We start from the raw sequence: 20,231 nt of genomic DNA, 5'->3' as shown, positions 1-20,231 counted from the left end.
AATACCGTCATTGCATTACTTCTGTCACTGGACCCCTTGTTTACGCTTTGAGTCTATTTTTTCCTTTGATGCATTTGAAGTATAATCACCACAGACAGCTGCTTAAATCAGGTAGATCCTAGATCCTTAGCCTATTTATGTGTTGGAAACTTAAATGAATAAATCCATACATCTATACACTGCTTATGTTTTGCTGATGAGCCTACATGAAAATTATTACTGTTTGGTACATTTCTGCTGTCGGTCAGCCTGTGAAAGACCAGGCTGCCCTCCTGCTGACAGTCAGCTTCTGACAAGGGACACTGCATGGAGGCCAGACTCTGTGTGGACTGAACAGATCAAACACTTAAGCTATGCATATCCACCACTCATGTCTAGTGAAGTCCCAGTTTGAAGTTAGTACTGGCTAAAACCGACAATCAAGTCCTCCTTTCAGCAGCAGGCTACTACAACTTCAAATCAGAAAAAGCTGGGACGATAGGTAAAATCAAAATTGAAACTGAAAATACTGAACTGGAAATCATCCGTGTCTTGTATTACACTGAAAACAGTCTCGGACGCATCTGGGACAGACCATTACTCAGTGGAAACATGTATTGTGGTCAGAAAAATCAGTATATCAAGTCATTTTTAGAAGGAATGGACACCATGTGCTCTGGACCAAAGACGAAAAGGACTATCTGCACTGTTATCAGCAACAAGTCCAAAACCCAGGGTCTGCCATGGTATGGGGTTGTGTCAGTCCCCTTGGTAAAGGTAACTTGCACTTCTGTGAGGGACCCATTAGTTTTGAAAAATACATGCATTTCAATAAGATAATGCAAAACCTCATACCTTGACAAAAAAAAAAAAAAAAGAGGAAAAAACCTTTTTAATGTCAAAGTGAAAACAGCTTTCTACAAAGTAATGTCAATTAAATAAAAATATGTAACAAGAAATAAGTGACTGCATAAATATTCACCCCCTTCAAGTCAGTATTTAGTAGATGCACCTTTGGCTGCAATCACAGCACTGAGTCTGTGTGTACAGGTCTCAGTCAGGTTTGCACATCTGGATACTGCAACTTTACTCCATTCTTCTTTCCAAAACTGTTCAAGCTCTGCCAGGGTGTGTGGGGATCAAATGTGAACAGCCCTTTTCAAGTCCAGCCACAAAGTCAAATTAATATTTGAGTCAACTGACTAGGACATTTGCATTCTCACAGACAGCTCCTCTGGGTAAGGTCTAGATAATTTCAGGGTTCCATTGCATGTCTGAAAAGGGCTAGTGAGTATGTCTATCTTTGCAGCAAAACTTTCTCAAAATCCCTCTGGTCTGTATCAACATGTCATGCTGATCTCTGTGGTTTTGTTTAATTTCGCCTTGAATGATTGTTGAACCCTGCGATGGATTGGCGACCTGTCCAGGAGCTGCCGATACAGTTTTACAGAAGAATCAAGTCTGTTCTCTGCACCTTCATCACTGTCTGGTTTGGCTCAGCAACCAAACAGAACAAGTACAGACTTCAGCGGACAGTCAGGACTGCAGAAAAGGTCATTGGTCCAAGCCTGCCCTCCATGGAGGACCTGTACATCTCACAGGTCAAAAGGAGGGCAAAAAAGATTTCTGTAGACCCCACACACCCTGGACACAGTTTGAACTCCTCCCCTCTGGACGGCGCTACAGGTCACTGTGCGCCAAGACAACCAGGCACAAGGACAGTTTCTTCCCTCAGGCTGTCACTCTGATGAACACTTAGCCCACAACAGTATGACTGGACAACAACCCTCAGTGCAAGTACATGTAGGTGTACATTGTACATATAGATCTGTTGAATCCAGACTGTCTGTGTGTGTATACAGACAACTCTGCTTTGGCTTCTGGTACATTCTGAGAAAAAAATATGACATCAATGTGGTTTCCCAGGATTGTTGCTTGTTTATGCCTAGAGAGGCAACATGTACTAAATGCTAAGTTCTGGCACACACCAAGGTAACCTTACCTTATAAAGGACAACAGAGATACATTGCGTCCTCTAAGCGACAGTGTTAGCCTTAATCTTCTTATCGAGCTCTCAGACAAAGCAAATCCAAGTGTTTCCCAAAATACCAGACTATTCCTTGAACTTTTCCCAGTTTCTGAGCAGTTTTCTCTCTTATAAAGGCATGGAACAAATCACGCTTTGCATACAATTCCAGACATATCCAGAGCTGTTTAAAATGAAATCAAGGGCAAAAAGCCTCATTCACTGCCATAACAGGAACCAAATAAAATGAGGCCAAGGGTCAGATATTACAGTGATGATACTCTGACAGTACTCCTAACGTGGAATGATCATAGTGTAAAGAAAAACTTAAAAGGGCAGCTAAGTTAGAAAACACTGGACAAGAACAAAATCAACCTGAAATTTGACAAAATGATTCTACATTTCATTCAAAAAGAAAACAGGTTTAACCTGACAATCTGTAGTCACTGAATACAGGTTATCTTTACTATAGAAGGAAGGCATGTAAAAGAGACTTTTCCTCTTGTGAAAATTAAAATGTTCAATCATCATCTACAGCAACTAGAGGTATATATTATACACATCTCTCCCTCTCACACAATTTCTTAGATGGTCCATGATTAAATGCAAAAACAACACAGCTACATTTGTAACGCTACAGTATGACTTCCTTAAACTATCAATTAATCCTATAAAGCCATTTGTATCATATTTGATACACAAGTTTCTGAGCAAAAAATGCTCCATGTATCAAATGTTATATAAAAAAATAAAAAATAATCTAAATAATATGGCACTTCTATTCCTATAGGCCTGGACTGTCTTGTCTATGCATAAAAGGCAAATAAAAATCTTGAATCTTGAATTTTCTTTTGGATTTTGTTAAAAGGTTTAATAAACATCTCAGTTCCAAAAAACTAGGATGTTCTGGTTATTTTTTAATGTGTCAGGCTTTACAGGGTTAATACCTTATTTTCTTAGTAAAAAAAAGTCTTGACAACGAAAGTTTGTGAGAGGTATATAAACCGAGTTTCTTCTGCATAGAAGTACTAGAACATATGTACACCTCATTTTTTGAGCTTTAGGTCACATCTATGATGATAATTCACCATTGTAGCATTGTAGATACGCAAGTCAGAAAACAAGAAAACACATTCATTGGCTCTTTTAGAAGGAGGCAAGCGTTTCAACACAGGCAGGAGATGGTGTGCGCGCGCCTGTCCTGCACCTGTTCCGTTTTCTGAGAGCAGTTTTGCTGGTGCCATAGGAGCACAGCTGGGTATCTGGGCCCTGTGTGATGTAACACCCCAGGGAGTTGAGTATCACCTTGTTTTCTGATCTGGGCCAACCCATTTAGAATGGGACACACTTTCACTCCCATTATTAGAGCAGTTATACAGTGGTAGAAAGATAGTGATGTGCAGACACAATGAAATTTTCAAAATGACAGTGAATTCAGTAATGGTGTAAGCTTCCTGGAGCCACTGTTTTTGTTGAGACAAATCTGCTACTATGCAAGATTTTTAACTGCCAAATAACCCGTGTTTGTTTTCTGGTGTGTTCATCCCTCCATCCATCCATTTTCCTCCGCTTATCCGGGACCGGGTCGCAGGGGCAGCAGTCTAAGCAAAGATGCCCAGACTTCCCTCCCTCCAGACACTTCCTCCAGCTCCTCCGGGGGAATGCTGAGGCGTTCCCAGGCCAGCCGAGAGACATAGTCCCTCCAGCGTGTCCTGGGTCTTCCCCGGGGCCTCCTCCCGGTGGGACATGCCCGGAACACCTCCCTAGGGAGGCGCCCAGGAGGCATCCGAAACAGATGCCCGAGCCACCTCAGCTGGCTCCTCTCGATGTGGAGGAGCAGCGGTTCTACTCTGAGCTCGAACGTAGATTGACCAGTAAATCGAGAGCTTCGCCTTACAGCTCAGCTCCTTCTTCACCACGACGGACTGGTACATCGACTGCATTGCTGCAGAAGCTGCACCGATCCGCCTGTCAATCTCCCGTTCCATCCTTCCCTCACTCGTGAACAAGACCCCAAGATACTTGAACTCCTCCACTTGAGGCAGGAACTCTCCACCGACCTGAAGGGAACAAGCCACCCTTTTCCGACTGAGAACCATGGCCTCGGATTTGGAGGTGCTGATTCTCATCCCAGCTGCTTCACACTCGGCTGCAAACCGCCCCAGTGCACGCCCGTACTCCCGGAGCACCCTCCACAGGGCGCTGCGAGGGACACGGTCGAATGCCTTCTCCAGATCCACGAAACACATGTGGACTGCTTGGGCAAACTCCCATGAACCCTGGTGTGTTCAGGCTTTTAAAAAAGGGTCAAATGAGTTGTAAAAGAAAATACTGACCTTTGATGGCTGACTCCACCCTCTCAAACTCCAGAAATATCCTGACAGCCTCATCATCCAGCACATCCGCAATCTGAGAAGTAAAGTGTTTTTGTGACTGACCTATTTGATCACTTTTACTTAATCTAATCAAGCAGAGTTATTCACATCTCTCACCTCAAAAATGACACATTTAACCACTTTGCCATATTTCTCGCACTCTTCTTTAGTCTCTCCCTCCAGATCTTCATCCACCTCGCCTCGGCCCACCATATTCTGCAAAACAAACAAATATACATCACACCCACTTGCCTCTGACTATAGAAGATAATGAAATGTGGTGCCTCACATACATATAAGATAAGGTTTTATCATTTGTCATTTTGTAATATAATAAAGCAAATTTAAGAGTACTGTAAATAGGGTAGTGCGATACATGCTATCTAGGGTAATATCTTAAATGTTGTTTTAACTATATGTGAGCTGACATGTATGTCAATCACTTTGCAAAAAACTATCAAAAACATCACCAGCCTTGTGGTCTATGCTGTCAGTGCTGCATGCAGGATTATACGCACACACACACAGTGGGTACGGAAAGTATTCAGACCCCCTTAAAATTTTCACTCTTTGTTATATTGCAGCCAGTTCATTTTTTTTTCCTCAATGTACACACAGCACCTCATATTGACAGAAAAACACAGAATTTGACATTTTTGCAGATTTAAGGGGGTCTGAATACTTTCCATACCCACTGTATATATACTGTATGTACGTACAGTGGCAAGAAAAAGTATGTTAACCTTTTAGAAATTTCATGGTTTTCATAATAATAATAATCACCTTTATTTGGCCTGCGACTCCGTTTGGGACTAAGTGGTATAGAAAATGAGATGAGACCTTTATTTGGTATGTTACACACAAGGAATTTGTTTCTGGTACAGAACCGAGGCAGCCATCTGCAGCGCCAACTCACACCGATGGCTTTAACCATCAGGGGCAACTTGGGGGTTCAGTGTCTTGCCCAAGGACACTTCGACATGCGGACTGCCGGCACCGTGATTCGAACTGCCAACCCTCCGGTTTTCACATTTAAACATTTTTCACATTATTATGACACACTATATTTTCTTTGACATATTTTGTCATTATAACAACATAGCCTGCTGTATTTTCTCATTATAATATGCTCTTCAGGCCATAAATTTGAAATAATATTTTTCTATATAAGCTATATGTTGATCAGGCCACCAGACACAGTGGCATAGACCTTGAGCAAAATCATTTTTAAAAATGTACGCACAGTGCATACAGGATTACGGCTGCAGGTGCTATACACCAACTGCTAGACTTGGATCATGCAACTTGCGTGGAGGTATTTTGGCTTGGACAACGTTGGATGTTGCTCAGAAGAGGACAATCTACAAGCTGTCAGAAATTGGTTGCCATTAAAAGACAACTCGACAGCTCATTTCACCATATTTAATCTAACTGCTGAACAGAATTATGAAGAATATGGAAAGCTTCAGGAGACAGCTGCTTATGACAGGACTAAACTAGTCATGGTACCTACACAAAAACACACTTTAGAGATCATATCTACATATAGTTTTTTTGTCAATATTGCACACCCACTAACTGTAAATAAGAGTAGTTTCTTACTTCAAAATGATTTCTAAAATTGGATCACTCTTTATTATGATTTGTATATTTTACCATTATTTCTGAATTAATATGTTAAATGTGTAGCATGTGTTCTGAAATATTTGTAAAATACACAGACATACCCTCAGTAGGACCACTTTGGTTGGGTTTTTGAGGATCTCGGTGAGTGGATTTGCCTCTGTCTTCTTAGGGGGGTCAGCTGGTTAGATGGAAACAGACACAAAAGGTAATGCGTTTGTTTTTCTTCTCACATGAATATTCACAGGCCGCTGGTGAGCTAGATGGAGCAACTCAAGCTGTGTAACAATAGGTTTTATCAAACTGTATCATTCAAGACAAGGAGCCGTGTGGCAAACATTTTGTTCTGTTGATCATTCCTGTTGTGTTGTTGTTGAGCCAATGTGATATCTACCTTTCCTGTTGGTCGCAAGTGTTAGTATTCCCCAATGTTTAACTAATAGAGAGGTAAATGTCATTCTCAAGAAAACACTGAAACATACACTACACATGCAGAGCCGAAGTTATTTTTCAAGCAAAAATACCACATGTTGTCTGAGTAATTAATCAGTTACAGCGGTAGACAGCAGGATGCTCATTTGGCAGTTTATTGATAGGTTATACTGAGTGTCAGCCCCATTTATATCTATGAGGCTAGACAGTACATGGAAGATTTGCTGCAGGACTGTTAAATTAGTCTGACTTAGTTTTAGCTAGGGATACCTAATAAACTACCAGCAGTCCACAAACCAGCGATCAGGGAGCACTTGGTGTACTGGTCTCCGGGAGCACAATATCTAAAAATGACTATTTTCTAAACTCTCCCTCTGTGCAATTCATTATATTGATAAAAGGGCTGAACTCATACAATCTCAACAGTTTGTCTGAAAATTAAGCAGTGACGAGTCTGACATCCAACCATCTAGTGGCCAAAACCAATCATTGCATCCAGAAAGTGCAGAACTGAACTATGTATTTTACAAAATGTCAAACTATTCCTTTAAGCCATAATTACATGTGTACTGTGAATGTAGCTTTAATTTCTTTATGGGTTAGGGGAATAGGTTAGAAGAATCAGAAAACAATGCAAAGTGCATACTTCAAATGTGTGATAGATGCAGGCAAGTGTGAACCAGAAGCAGAGTGGTTAAAAAGGGGAAAATAAGGGAGATTTGCAGCTCAGTTTAGGCTGACAAAAATCCATATGCAATAGGACACACCTTTTTATGTGGTAAACAAAAATGACATTCAAAACAGACCAAAATGAAAACTAAATGCAGTCTGTAGCAATACATTACTGACACACATATAGCAGAAAACTATTCTATGCATTGCTATGTCATTTCTTCATTGTTAGCAACACATATGAACAAAACACATGTAAACAACACACACATCTAAAATAAAAACAAATGGGAAGCACATTCTGTGTATGGGAAAGAAAAAAAGGAGAGTGGAGACCAACCTGTAGAGCCTCCGCCTGAAGTCTCAGCAGCACCTGACTGGCTGGACCCTGCTGCTCAGTCACACACAGAAACACACACACACAAAAATGAAAAGGCACACAAAAGTGCACACAAAGTGAAGCAAATCATCTGATGCTGAAAATAGACTACTGCCCTGTCACCGACAAATATTGAGCAAAAATACACATGAAATTATGAGAATTTTGTCAGTCGATTAAATTCCTATATTCTATTCATTTGTGTAGTAAATGTAGTTTTCATGCAGCTGACAGGAAAAAAAATGTAAAGAAAGCAAGCAAAATGAAAAGGTAAAAAGTCTATTAAGATAAATAGAGTGCAGCATAAAGTGGCAAAAACATATGTTTGTGTTGTGATTTTATTGCTCAAAAAATGTGACCTGATCTTCATCTAACTCCACTCTGACTATAGACAAACACAATGTGCTAAAGATAATAACACACAAGCAATTCAAATTATTCATCTCGCTATTAAACATTCACAGTGCTGGTGGAAAAAATAAGTGACCTTGTAATCTTGTCCGAGTCAACAATTCTTGATCGTAGATCTTTTTTGTGAGGTGTGGTTCACATCAGCTGATGCTTCATGTGAATAGACTAAATGTTTAACTGTTTTTTTTTACAAATCAAAGTAGCTTGAGCCCACACCTCCAATCCGGTTTCACTGACTGTACACAAGGTTTGGTAAGTGGGGACTCCAGTTAGCTTTTGTTGATGGTATTAGTCAAGGGGTTCACATACTTTTCACCCTACACTGTGAATGTGAAAAAGTATTCTGTGTGGACAGTGTGTTAGTAGTTAACAGATTATGCTTGTTCATTGTTCAAACTTAGATGAACATTTATACACAAATGCAGGTTACTCCAAAGGATTCACTTAGGTTTTCTTGCCACTGTAGATAGTAGTGACCATGACAGAAGTCAGCAGCACACACACACGCACACACACACACACACACACACACACACACACACACACACACACACAAAATCTAACTGACAAGAGCATCCTTACGTTTTTCTGCAGCGTCACCTATAATAATCTTTCCACCTCTCTTGCTGGTCTTCTCCACAGACAGTGCAGTGCTGAGGCCCTGCTCATGCTTCCCCAGGCCCTGGCCTTCTTTGAAACCATACTTCTGCATGATCTTATGGGCCACAGTACCTCTATTGAAGTAGATGGACAAAAAAAGTTCTGGGTTGAAAAATATGAGATTTATTGTAATATTAAAGCTCTTTGTCACCACTATAATTTATGTCATGTACGACTTTTGTTTTGGAACCATATGCTGTCATCAGAAATCCCTAGAGCATAGATGGACATATATAATTGAAATTACATTGTTTAGCATGAAATTGGTAATGTGCTCCAGTAACTGTGTAAAACCATACATTTTCTACAGTTAAAGTAATGACCTAAAACAAACTGGATAGTAATGAAGTAATTCACTATATACAGTGCCTTGCGAAAGTATTCGGCCCCCTTGAACTTTGCGACCTTTTGCCACATTTCAGGCTTCAAACATAAAGATATAAAACTGTAATTTTTTGTGAAGAATCAACAACAAGTGGGACACAATCATGAAGTGGAACGAAATTTATTGGATATTTCAAACTTTTTTAACAAATAAAAAACTGAATAATTGGGCGTGCAAAATTATTCAGCCCCTTTACTTTCAGTGCAGCAAACTCTCTCCAGAAGTTCAGTGAGGATCTCTGAATGATCCAATGTTGACCTAAATGACTAATGATGATAAATAGAATCCACCTGTGTGTAATCAAGTCTCCGTATAAATGCACCTGCACTGTGATAGTCTCAGAGGTCCGTTTAAAGCGCAGAGAGCATCATGAAGAACAAGGAACACACCAGGCAGGTCCGAGATACTGTTGTGGAGAAGTTTAAAGCCGGATTTGGATACAAAAAGATTTCCCAAGCTTTAAACATCCCAAGGAGCACTGTGCAAGCGATAATATTGAAATGGAAGGAGTATCAGACCACTGCAAATCTACCAAGACCTGGCCGTCCCTCTAAACTTTCAGCTCATACAAGGAGAAGACTGATCAGAGATGCAGCCAAGAGGCCCATGATCACTCTGGATGAACTGCAGAGATCTACAGCTGAGGTGGGAGACTCTGTCCATAGGACAACAATCAGTCGTATACTGCACAAATCTGGCCTTTATGGAAGAGTGGCAAGAAGAAAGCCATTTCTTAAAGATATCCATAAAAAGTGTCGTTTAAAGTTTGCCACAAGCCACCTGGGAGACACACCACACATGTGGAAGAAGGTGCTCTGGTCAGATGAAACCAAAATCGAACTTTTTGGCAACAATGCAAAACGTTATGTTTGGCGTAAAAGCAACACAGCTCATCACCTTGAACACACCATCCCCACTGTCAAACATGGTGGTGGCATCATCATGGTTTGGGCCTGCTTTTCTTCAGCAGGGACAGGGAAGATGGTTAAAATTGATGGGGAGATGGATGGAGCCCAATACAGGACCATTCTGGAAGGAAACCTGATGGAGTCTGCAAAAGACCTGAGACTGGGGCGGAGATTTGTCTTCCAACAAGACACTGATCCAAAACATAAAGCAAAATCTACAATGGAATGGTTCAAAACTAAACATATCCAGGTGTTAGAATGGCCAAGTCAAAGTCCAGACCTCAATCCAATCGAGAATCTTTGGAAAGAACTGAAAACTGCTGTTCACAAATGCTCTCCATCCAACCTCACTGAGCTCGAGCTGTTTTGCAAGGAGGAATGGGCAAATATTTCAGTCTCTCGATGTGCAAAACTGATAGAGACATACCCCAAGTGACTTACAGCTGTAATCGCAGCAAAAGGTGGCGCTACAAAGTATTAACTTAAGGGGGCTGAATAATTTTGCACGGCCAATTTTTCAGTTTTTTATTTGTTAAAAAAGTTTGAAATATCCAATAAATTTCGTTCCACTTCATGATTGTGTCCCACTTGTTGTTGATTCTTCACAACAAATTACAGTTTTATATCTTTATGTTTGAAGCCTGAAATGTGGCAAAAGGTCGCAAAGTTCAAGGGGGCCGAATACTTTCGCAAGGCACTGTATGTGTGTGTGTGTGTGTGTGTGTGTGTGTCCACACACCCCATATTGGCCAAGAAGGAGCTGGTTGGTCCAGGTGGTGAACGTGGCCGGTCTGAGTCCTCATACAAGGGTGGAGGGATGGCAGCCTTTGAGCCTCTAGCAGGTCGACCTTCATCCTCATAGGAATATGAGGAGGAGCCTAAAACCACACACACAAAAAAGTAATATTGTACTACAGAGTATAACCAAATTTTCCAGGTAAAGTCCCAGTCATATTTCTTTATATTTACTTCAGTGTTTCCCACAGAATTACATTCTAATTGTGGCAGGAGCACTTTCATAAATATTTTTTTATATACTAATGCTATAGTGCTGTTAATCTGACCTGTCCTTTCTTTATGAGCTCTGCCACAGCAGCAGCCAACATGCTGCTGCCCTCCACCTACAACCCTCAATTCAGCCCTCTCTTCCTGACCCTCTTTTGCTGCTTCAGCAGCACTGGTTGAAACCAATGAATATCCTAAATGATTCATTTGGATTGTTATCAGCTTTCCCACATGTGTTTTTGGTATTCCCCTGGACTGATGGGGCAAACATTCAGCATCAAGAGTTTATGAACTAGTATCAACTGCAGAGCAGTCCATATAAATCCATACAGTGTACAAACCTCTGTAATAGAGAGAATTGTTGTAAGGCTGGATAAGTTACTATGTCTGCATTATGCCAGTTAAAATATGGGGTTTCTCAATTACCCACTTTGTTTAGAGTGTTACAAATCTCTTTTCATCAGTACATATACAGTTTACCCTTCTATGGAGGAGAAATTCAAATTAATTAATGCTGCTGTGGTTCGTTGTGCTGTGCACTTTCATATTCTTGCTTAAACAAGTCGGGTAACTGTGCATGCTACAGAACAAAAAACCTCCAAAGTTATAAGAAGACAAAAGTAGCTAAGACGTAAGGCATTAGCAGGAATAGATCTAGAGGGAAGTAGGGGTGCAGTTACATGTTAGCTGTTAGATTGTTAGCTGTATGTTAGCAAGCTACTCCCATTCTTCCTGCTAATACCCGACATTTATCCTCTTAAAAATTAGGCGGGGGTTTTTTTTTTTTTTTTTGTTTTTTGTTTTTGGCTCGGCACCTTTTAAAACAGCATCTATAGATTCTTTACCTTGTTGGCAGTGCATCCTACCAAGCAGCAGCTTTTTGACATTTTTCAGTTTTTTGTAAAAAGACAGAATTTTCAAAGACATACCATCACTCAATACAAAGTCAATTGAGCAAAACTTTTTCTCCTCTGCCCAGGGTAGGCATAGCCAAAATGCACTCTGACTCTATTGAAATCCATACTGTATGTCATTAGAGAGTCTAGTATTATGGATGCAGTTGGACTAAAAACGTCTCATGCGAGCCATCTGTGAGTCAGGTATGAAATGGTATTTAAGAATACCAATTTCTGAGCTTCTGTTGTATATTCTTAACTGTATTGCATTGTAATTTCAGGGTGCCATATTGTCTGCACTGTTTTCAGCTGTTCTTGTGGTTTTTCTTTTTTTGTATTTTATGCACATTGGAACACATCTATAATTTGGGGGGGGGGGACTACTGGACTGGGACTGCATTGCATTGCGTCTTAGTTAAATTTTCGACATTTTTCTTTCAATTTTATTTTAAGGGAAATAAAGACCCCACATAGAATGTGTATTTGGACTTGAGATTTATCCCCAGCTACATTTACAACTGACAAAATACCAGATTTCACCAGATTGTCAGACATACCATCTCTGTCCACGAGTGATGAAGGAGGAGCAATGGCTGCTCCACCCATACCTGAGGAAAAAGAGAGTAAGACAGTGAGTCAGGCAAGTGAACTTCAGCTCTTGTTAAGGCTGAAACATAATCACTGTATATATATATATATATGTGTGTGTGTGTGTGTGTGTGTGTGTGTGTACACATGCCGCTAACATAGCCTACTCTATCTTTTAGCACCAATTCTAACACCAGTGTATCTGCACTGATAAATAAAAACACCATTTAACATCCAGTGCCAACAAAAATGCATGGCATATCATTATGGTGCATTTGAGAGTGCACAGCAGTGAATGTTTATGCTAACAAGGTAAACAAAAGACTCTTCCTCCCATAGGTGTACAACTTAAGTGACATTCATTAAAAGATGATTAGTTAAAACATTTCAAAATGCACCTGTGTTGTTTTGCATTTTGTGACCTTCAGTCAAATAAAACACTATTTTGCCAGGCATATATTTAGTCACTAAAGATTTCTTAAAAATATTGTTAAAACATTGTCTCATCTCCTTCACATGAACCCAGTATTGTGTATTGTCTCATCTTGTGAACCAAGTGTATTGTCACACCCCTAGTGACCAGAATTCAGGCATAGCAAGACAGAAAAAAAAACTCCCACAAAACATGTGTGGGAAACACATAACCTGTGTTTGTAGGGGAAAACCTAAAAGTGCATATGTAACAAAAACTTGAAGTCAAATGGTTGGAGGTACTTACTTCTTTTCCTCCGCTCTTTTTCGTACTCCTCCTCCTCCTCATCCGAGTCGTCCTCTGTTGCTGGGAAACGAGAGAAACCACTCGGAGCTCCACCATCGAGTCGGTCTTTCCTTTTCCTGCAAGACACCAGATTAACACAGGAATCCTGTGGTTTCTTAAAAATTATTATTAAATTAGTAATAAAAATAGTTGGCAATGAATTTAGCTATCAGTTAGTTGGGTCTAGCCACATAGCTGTGTGAGACAGCTGGGTCAGTGACTGTGTGATTACATCAGTGAGGCATATCAAAACATTTGGAAAAATGGGGGAAGCAGTGGATAGTACTGATGTACTACTGCATGGTTACAGCAGAGAAAAGTGGATGACCAGTCATCTAAAGTTTGGGAGCACTTTATTTTACAATCAGAAAGAAGACTGTTGCCAACCATACGTAACATTACCTGGCATGGACTGGGAATATGACACCAATGCATTTGCACCTAAAGGAATTAGATGGAGTCACAGAAGAAGGAGAGCCTGGAGCTAAGTAAGTTGTTAATTTTAGCTAATGTAAGAAATTAGGAAATGAAAAATATCATGCACCTGATTTTAAGTAACAAGATTACATTGTTACGTATATTATAATGCTAATCATATACAGTGGAACATTAGATTGAGAGTAACCTGGAGTGTGTTGCAAGACGAGCAAAAAATTTTGATTCGATATACCATCGAGGTCTTGCAATACGAGTAGTATGTACGCTTTGTCTGCCAAGCATCACGTGACATATGTCACAACTGAGCCGATCGTTCTCGCGCTTCACTCGTATAGTCAATATCTGTACTGCAACAATGGCCCCAGCCACGATTCTTTTCGCACAAAGGTAAACTGCAGGTTAATTAGTTTTATTTTTAATTTATACTGTATTTTGTATTACTGTAATCATTTTTATATGGATAAGTGGGTGCGGAACGAATCATCTGAGTTTCTGATATTTCTTATGGAGAAATTCACTTTGATATACAAGTGCTTTGGATTACAAGCACATTGCTGGAACGAATTATACTTGCAATCCAAGGTTCCACTGTATTCAGGAACATAACGGTGGGTTGTGTAGTCTGCTAATAATGGGTGCTAAATGCATTTGTTTTTGTGCTGCATTCATGTAAACCTGAAACACAACTAAATTACAGTATATAGGTGTGTTCAAAAAGATTGATGACACATGCAAGCTAATGGGGATTGGGCAGAGTACACAGGCTAAGAGTAAATGTCTTGAGCAATGTCTAGGTATATTTATTTTATTAATTAATTCATTTATTTACTTTGTGTTTAACTTATTTTTAACAATCAATAGTAGTAGCCATGTCTGTACCGGCTCTTTACATTAGCATAGTATGTTTTAAGAAAATTTTGATTTAAATCATAAACATTTTAATGTTTTTGTTAACACTGTAAGGACCTAATGTGTACTTTATAAAAGCTCTATTTTTGAACAAATAATTTTTTTGTTTAATAATGCTCCGCATAGGAATACTGCAAAAGCGTTGCTTAAATGAATGCATTTTTATTATAATGTGGAAAATATATTTCTAAATGATTTTATACATCTAATTAATCATAGACATAAACAACAGATTAATTGATTATTAAAACAGTCATTAGTTGCAGCCCTAAACTAAACCTGAGAGCGCTTTTGTGAGTCCCAGATGCATCAACAGGAAAACACAGTGAGTTACTTGATTAATTTCATGTGAGTCTTTATGTGGAAGAATATATTATTTTCTGTTTTGTGATGTTTAATCACTATGCTGTTTTTATCACTGCTTGAGCAAATTAAACTTGTATAGCAGTACTTTTCTCTCTCCTCAATCTCCTTCTGCCGCTCCTGCTCCCTCTGCCGTTGTCGTTCCTCCCTGTGTCGCTTCACCACCTTCTCATAGTCATTGGGGAACATTGGATCGTACTCGTCTGCTAGCGGGATGAGCACATCGCTAGACGAAAAACCACTGGGTATCACATCCTGAAGCAGACACATTCACACATGACAAGTCCACAATATGAGAGGGAGATTGTATGCATTGCATTTTGAAAAGGACATTAAAATTTATTTAATGTATGGCACAGCTACATCACCACCCCACACTCCTCTATATCACATTATTACATGTTTATAATTTCAGTGTGCATATTTGGCCAAGCTCCAGCAAAACTCAAATGAACCTTTTAACATTCTAATCATTTTCTACACTTAGAAGAACTGGATTTCATAATGACCAGGTTCACTGCATTAGGCAAACCTTGAGTCCAGCAGCAGCATGTGGGGGAGTGTCTGTGATCTGTCGCTCATCACTGGAGCCTCCTCTCTTTAGATCAATGACAGGAGCTAAGACAGTGGTCTGCTTCATCCGCTGGGTCTACACAAATGCAAAACAAAATCACTGAATGTGTACACATTTGTGGCATTATTATGTTATTTAAAGTTGGAGTAAAGTGAAAATAAATGTTTTGTCACACTACAGGAAGATGTGTTACTAACCACCCAGACAAATTTCCAAAAAATTCTTAACTCAAAAATGATGAAATGGTCAAACTCAAAAGCAAAACGTTCAGCAACTACAGACCCTTCATGAAGGCTTCATTCTGAAACACAATGGCCTTCTCAAAACACTACAATCGTTGTTGGACTTTTTGCCGAGTATATGCACACACAGCTCCCATGTAGCATACATTCTCTCTTCACTACATTGTGTTCTTGTATTTTTCATTATGCTTCTTTCATTGGCTGTTTTAAAGTGCCTTAGATTTTGTGATTTAGATTGTGTCACCTACGTATCTACTTAATATTTCATTATATTGTGTGGCATTCATGCAGACGGCAAAGTAAGAATTTCATTGTACAGGGAAACACATTTCCTCACTGTGCATGACAATAAACACTTGACTTGATTTTTGTTTTCCAGCTTGTTTTATCCTTGTCTGTGCACCTTGACAGTGGGTGAAGTTGTGCCAAAACTTTCTACTGAAACAGTCTAACTCCACAATTCACCACTACATAGTTTTCATTCATTTAACATGTTTTCAGCAACTATTTTCTAACACTGACAACATATTAACAAACAAATCACTGATTTTGGTTTACCCAGAGTATAACTTGGATCACAAATGCAAATCGTGTGCAGCCAATGTGAAATTATGAACTTCTGTTAATTTTCTATTTACATTGGTATGTTTTATTCTGAAACCAAACCATACTGTAGCCCCAGATTGGTTCTGGTGAGGGTTCAAAATTAAAACTTGCTGAACATTTTAACCTAATGCAAAACATAATAACCCTAACCAGGCCCACCACTGCTCAATATTCCACCCTCCAAGTAAAAACATAAAGCCTGCTTATCAATATCATCATTTGTATATAACATTTTTGAAGGTAATTATTTCAAAAATAAAGCCACATAACATTCTATAATATTTTCTGGCCTACTGTAGATGTAAAAACCGCCTATTGTGACAAATGCTTTAAAATAACCATTTTGATTTATAGTTAACTATGATTTAATCATCACTGTTTCCTTCAAAAAGACGCTAAACCACTTACAAATTACTTTTGCAGAGCGCATCTGTCTTTGTAAAGGGTAAATCATAGCTGACCGCTGGCGGCGCTATGGTAGACCTTCTGCATCAGCGAAAGAAACGACGTCATTTCCCCGTCGCCATCTTACGTTTATAGCGAAGCTAATCCTATCATTCTAAAAGCTGACAAACTGTATCTTTTACCTGGACGGGACCGGATATTTTTGGTTCCGCATCGTTCGAACAGTTTGTGGGGGTTCGGGAAACACCTCCAGATTTTAGGTGAACGTTATGAAACGTTCGGCAGGTTTCAATTTCGAAAACTCACGGCGGCTCATCTGTCATGTATGAGAATCACAGAGCTGGTGCTAACCATAACCTAGCCTTCGCTCTAACTCCGACATGAAGGGTGGCGCTAGTGGAGACACTAACAGGACCTACCTTTGCCTGGGTCAAAGCTGCCTTCTTCACCTTCAGCTGGGACTGCAGCAGCTTGAAGTTTTTAGACCAGCCTTCGGTCTTGGTGTCGCTGGTAGCCACACCGAGGTCATCATACAGCGACATTGCGGCCCTTAAACGCTTCTGTTACCTACAAACACACAGTCACGAGCTTCGTTTGATTTAATCTAAACTAGCCTCGTAAGCATAATTTAGTTCTTCAATACCTGGATTAAAAAGTACAGTAGCTAATTCAGCAGCCGCCTAACTTAACTGCATTGGTGGTTTACTTCCCGTGTTGTAGCTGAATGATTTATTCAATAATAGATTAATTCTATACAGGCCAGAAGTAGCTAACCTTAACGTTAACCGCTAACTACGATATCTGAAACTAAAGCTAGCATGGGTACGTAGCTATCTAACTCTACTCCTAAACTAATTATATTAAACATTGTCATTTAAGATGAGTTCCAACCTACCGGTGCTAGAAATATGTGGAATTAACTAAACATAAATGGCTATAATATATAAAAAAAGGTTGAGCTGCACGTGACGGAAGAACGCAGCAGCAGAACAACAACAAACCTTAAAGCGACAGTCAAGGGTATTAATGCTCTTTCGCCATCTTGCGGCTGGATGACTCTGCCACCGTGTCACTACACCTTTACGGCTCCTACGACGTATGTTGCGACTTGTACTTTTAGGTTTGACTGTAGTTTTAGGTTTGAATGTAGTTTTGTTGTAGGACTATAAATGTGTCCTCTATCGACGAATAGTCGCACAGGACGTGACCCGCTATCATCCAACAACTACACTGCATTTCATAATATTTAAGAGGAGGGGCAGATGATGAAAGTGAAAGTGAGTAACAGAAGCGAAGCAGCAAAAGGCACCGAGAATGGTCTTTACCCATCAGTTTGTTTGGTTGATAAGTTGTAAGTCTCCATAGAGCTGTCAGATGGATTCGGCTTCAGTTTCATTCTCTGTCACCGTTATAATGGTCTGTCTGCTCGGAGCTGCGCACGGGTCCAACGGTGGTAGGTACAAAGTCAGTTTCTCACGAGATTGTGTTCAGAACTCACTTCAAATAATATACACTTTTAAGTCTTTACTGTGGTGGTTTGAGCCATATTGGAACATTGCAAAATAACTGCAAACCCTTTTTTTTTGTTGTTGTCGTTGTTTTTTTGTTACTATGGGTCAATAATACACAGTTAAATGTGCCAAGAATGGGAGGGCATTCATATGGAAGCTCAGTATACCAGATAAATGATGTTTACCCATTATTCGGCCCCAGAGAGGGGGGTGTCAGGCTATGCCATCATACAGTAAATCTTATGGAGACAGTAAAGGAAAAAGTTAACTATAAAATTGCATTTTCTGAAGAAAATGCGTATAGATGCTCAGTGCTGAAAAAGTCGCCCTGAAAATGCTGAACAGTTTGACACCTGAATGCTTTTGCTAGCTGAAAGTATGCTGAAGTTGGAATTTACCCATTTATTTGAATGGGGTAAGATTTTCAGAATAAAGCTAAATATTTTAAAAGTATGAAGTTTAGAAAAATTCTGAGGAGAAGCGTGAATGTCCTTGAGGAGCTTAACATTTTGATAGCTGAAATTATGCTGAAGTAGAATTTTCCCATTCATTTGAATGGGGCAAGATGCTGAATCAGCATCCATACAATAAACCATACATCATGTGTAGAAGTTCTTAAAATCCTTTAGTTTTTTCTTTGTTTCTATCTCAGGCTAATTGACAAGGGGGGGAAATCCAAGTGATACTAATTAAATTTTTGCCAGCTATATTTGAATCTCTGCATCAATATTGTGGTTTTGTAATATGATATTCTTTCTTTCAGACAAGAACAGTTCTCTTTGTCCAGAAATTCCCCAAAGAAACCAAACAGAAGATCCACCAAAGATTCCTCGGAAAGTTAACGAAATCTTTCGGTACACATGTATAGAAGGATACGTAAGGAAAGTAGGAACCTCAAATCTCATCAAATGCAAGCTATCTCAGGGGCGTCTACAGTGGTCCCAGTACAACCTTGAATGTATATGTAAGATTTATGTTTTTTATCTTTACATTTGAAAAGCTTACTCTTAAAATCCAAGCTAAATGTGCAGAAAATGTAGCTCCTTATATGAAACAACTCAGAGCATCATGGAGCCCCCCCAGTAGCCTAGGCACTATGAGGTCTTTAAGATACGATGGAGCCTTGTCATTAAGGGCTTTGTATATTAGGAGAAGGATTTTAAAATCTATTCTGGATTTTACAGGGACCCACTAGAAAGAAGCTAATACAGGGGAGATATGATCTCTCTTGCTAATTCTTGTCAGTACTCTGGCTGCAGCATTTTGGATTAACTGGAGACTTTTTTGGGAACTATTGGGACATCCTGATAGTAAAGAGTTACAGTAGTCCAGCCTGGAAGTAACAAATGCATGGGCCAGTTTTTCAGCATCACTTTGAGACAGGATGCTCCTGATTTTCGCAGTATTGCGCAGGTGAAAGAAGCCAGTTCTAGAGACTTGGCTTATGTGTGATTTAAAGGACATATCCTAATAAAAAAGACTCCAACGTTCCTCACAGTAGTACTGGAGGCAAGAGCTATGTCATCTAAAGCAAATATATGGTTAGACAGCAGATTTCTAAGGTTTTCAGGCCCAAGCACAATAACTTCAGAGTTTAGAATTAAGAAATTACAGGTCATCCAGGCCTTTATGTCTTTAACACATGCTTGAGGTTTCACCAACTGATCTGATTCATTTGGCTTCATAGATAAATACAAAAACTGAGTATCATCTGCATAGCAATGGAAATTTATGTTGTGCTTCCTGATAATATTGCCTAAAGGGAGCATGTATAAATTAAGAAATTACAGGTCATCCAGGCCTTTATGTCTTTAACACATGCTTGAGGTTTCACCAACTGATCTGATTCATTTGGCTTCATAGATCAATATATCATCTGCATAGCAATGGAAACTTAAGCCGTGCTTCCTGATAATATTGCCTAAAGGGAGCACATATAAAGTGAAGAGAATTTGACCTAACATGGTTTGATATCACTTTATTCAATCTGAATCCAGTATCAAATCTTAAATGCTGTTCTAAGCCCTGACGTTTAATAAAATTAACCAAATTATAGTCAGGAAGGTCCAGTGGGAGAATTGCTGTCT

At 39.5% G+C, this 20,231-nt stretch overlaps 2 protein-coding genes across 6 annotated transcripts in view; one reads left to right on the top strand and one right to left on the bottom strand.

Moving 5' to 3' along the window:
• The window catches only part of rbm17 (RNA binding motif protein 17), an 18,571-nt gene extending 532 nt beyond the window's left edge, over nucleotides 1–18,039 (bottom strand). The window contains exons 1-12 of one of the 3 annotated variants that reach the window (XM_020601320.1): nucleotides 17,959–18,039; nucleotides 17,053–17,200; nucleotides 15,339–15,455; nucleotides 14,895–15,061; nucleotides 13,058–13,173; nucleotides 12,309–12,359; nucleotides 10,590–10,728; nucleotides 8,480–8,631; nucleotides 7,448–7,498; nucleotides 6,108–6,184; nucleotides 4,498–4,596; nucleotides 4,342–4,414 (exon numbers count right to left, since the gene is read on the bottom strand). In XM_020601320.1, coding sequence (XP_020456976.1) covers nucleotides 4,342–4,414; nucleotides 4,498–4,596; nucleotides 6,108–6,184; nucleotides 7,448–7,498; nucleotides 8,480–8,631; nucleotides 10,590–10,728; nucleotides 12,309–12,359; nucleotides 13,058–13,173; nucleotides 14,895–15,061; nucleotides 15,339–15,455; nucleotides 17,053–17,175 — 1,165 coding nt within the window. In that variant the 5' untranslated portion in view covers nucleotides 17,176–17,200; nucleotides 17,959–18,039. The other 2 variants (XM_020601319.1, XM_020601318.1) reach the window with 2 other exon arrangements.
• The window catches only part of il15ra (interleukin 15 receptor subunit alpha), a 12,078-nt gene continuing 9,834 nt past the window's right edge, over nucleotides 17,988–20,231 (top strand). For all 3 annotated transcript variants that reach the window (XR_002275058.1, XM_020601321.1, XM_020601322.1), the window contains exons 1-2: nucleotides 17,988–18,086; nucleotides 18,908–19,108. Coding sequence is in view for 2 of the 3 variants with exons in the window: in XM_020601321.1 (XP_020456977.1) it covers nucleotides 18,008–18,086; nucleotides 18,908–19,108 (280 nt within the window). In the remaining variant the exon portion in view is untranslated. The remainder of the gene's footprint in view (nucleotides 18,087–18,907; nucleotides 19,109–20,231) is intronic.

This window comes from Monopterus albus, unplaced genomic scaffold (genome assembly GCF_001952655.1).
Source record: "Monopterus albus unplaced genomic scaffold, M_albus_1.0 scaffold51.1, whole genome shotgun sequence".
In the NCBI taxonomy this organism is placed as follows: domain Eukaryota; kingdom Metazoa; phylum Chordata; class Actinopteri; order Synbranchiformes; family Synbranchidae; genus Monopterus; species Monopterus albus.
This window is presented reverse-complemented; position numbering and strand designations above follow the sequence as displayed.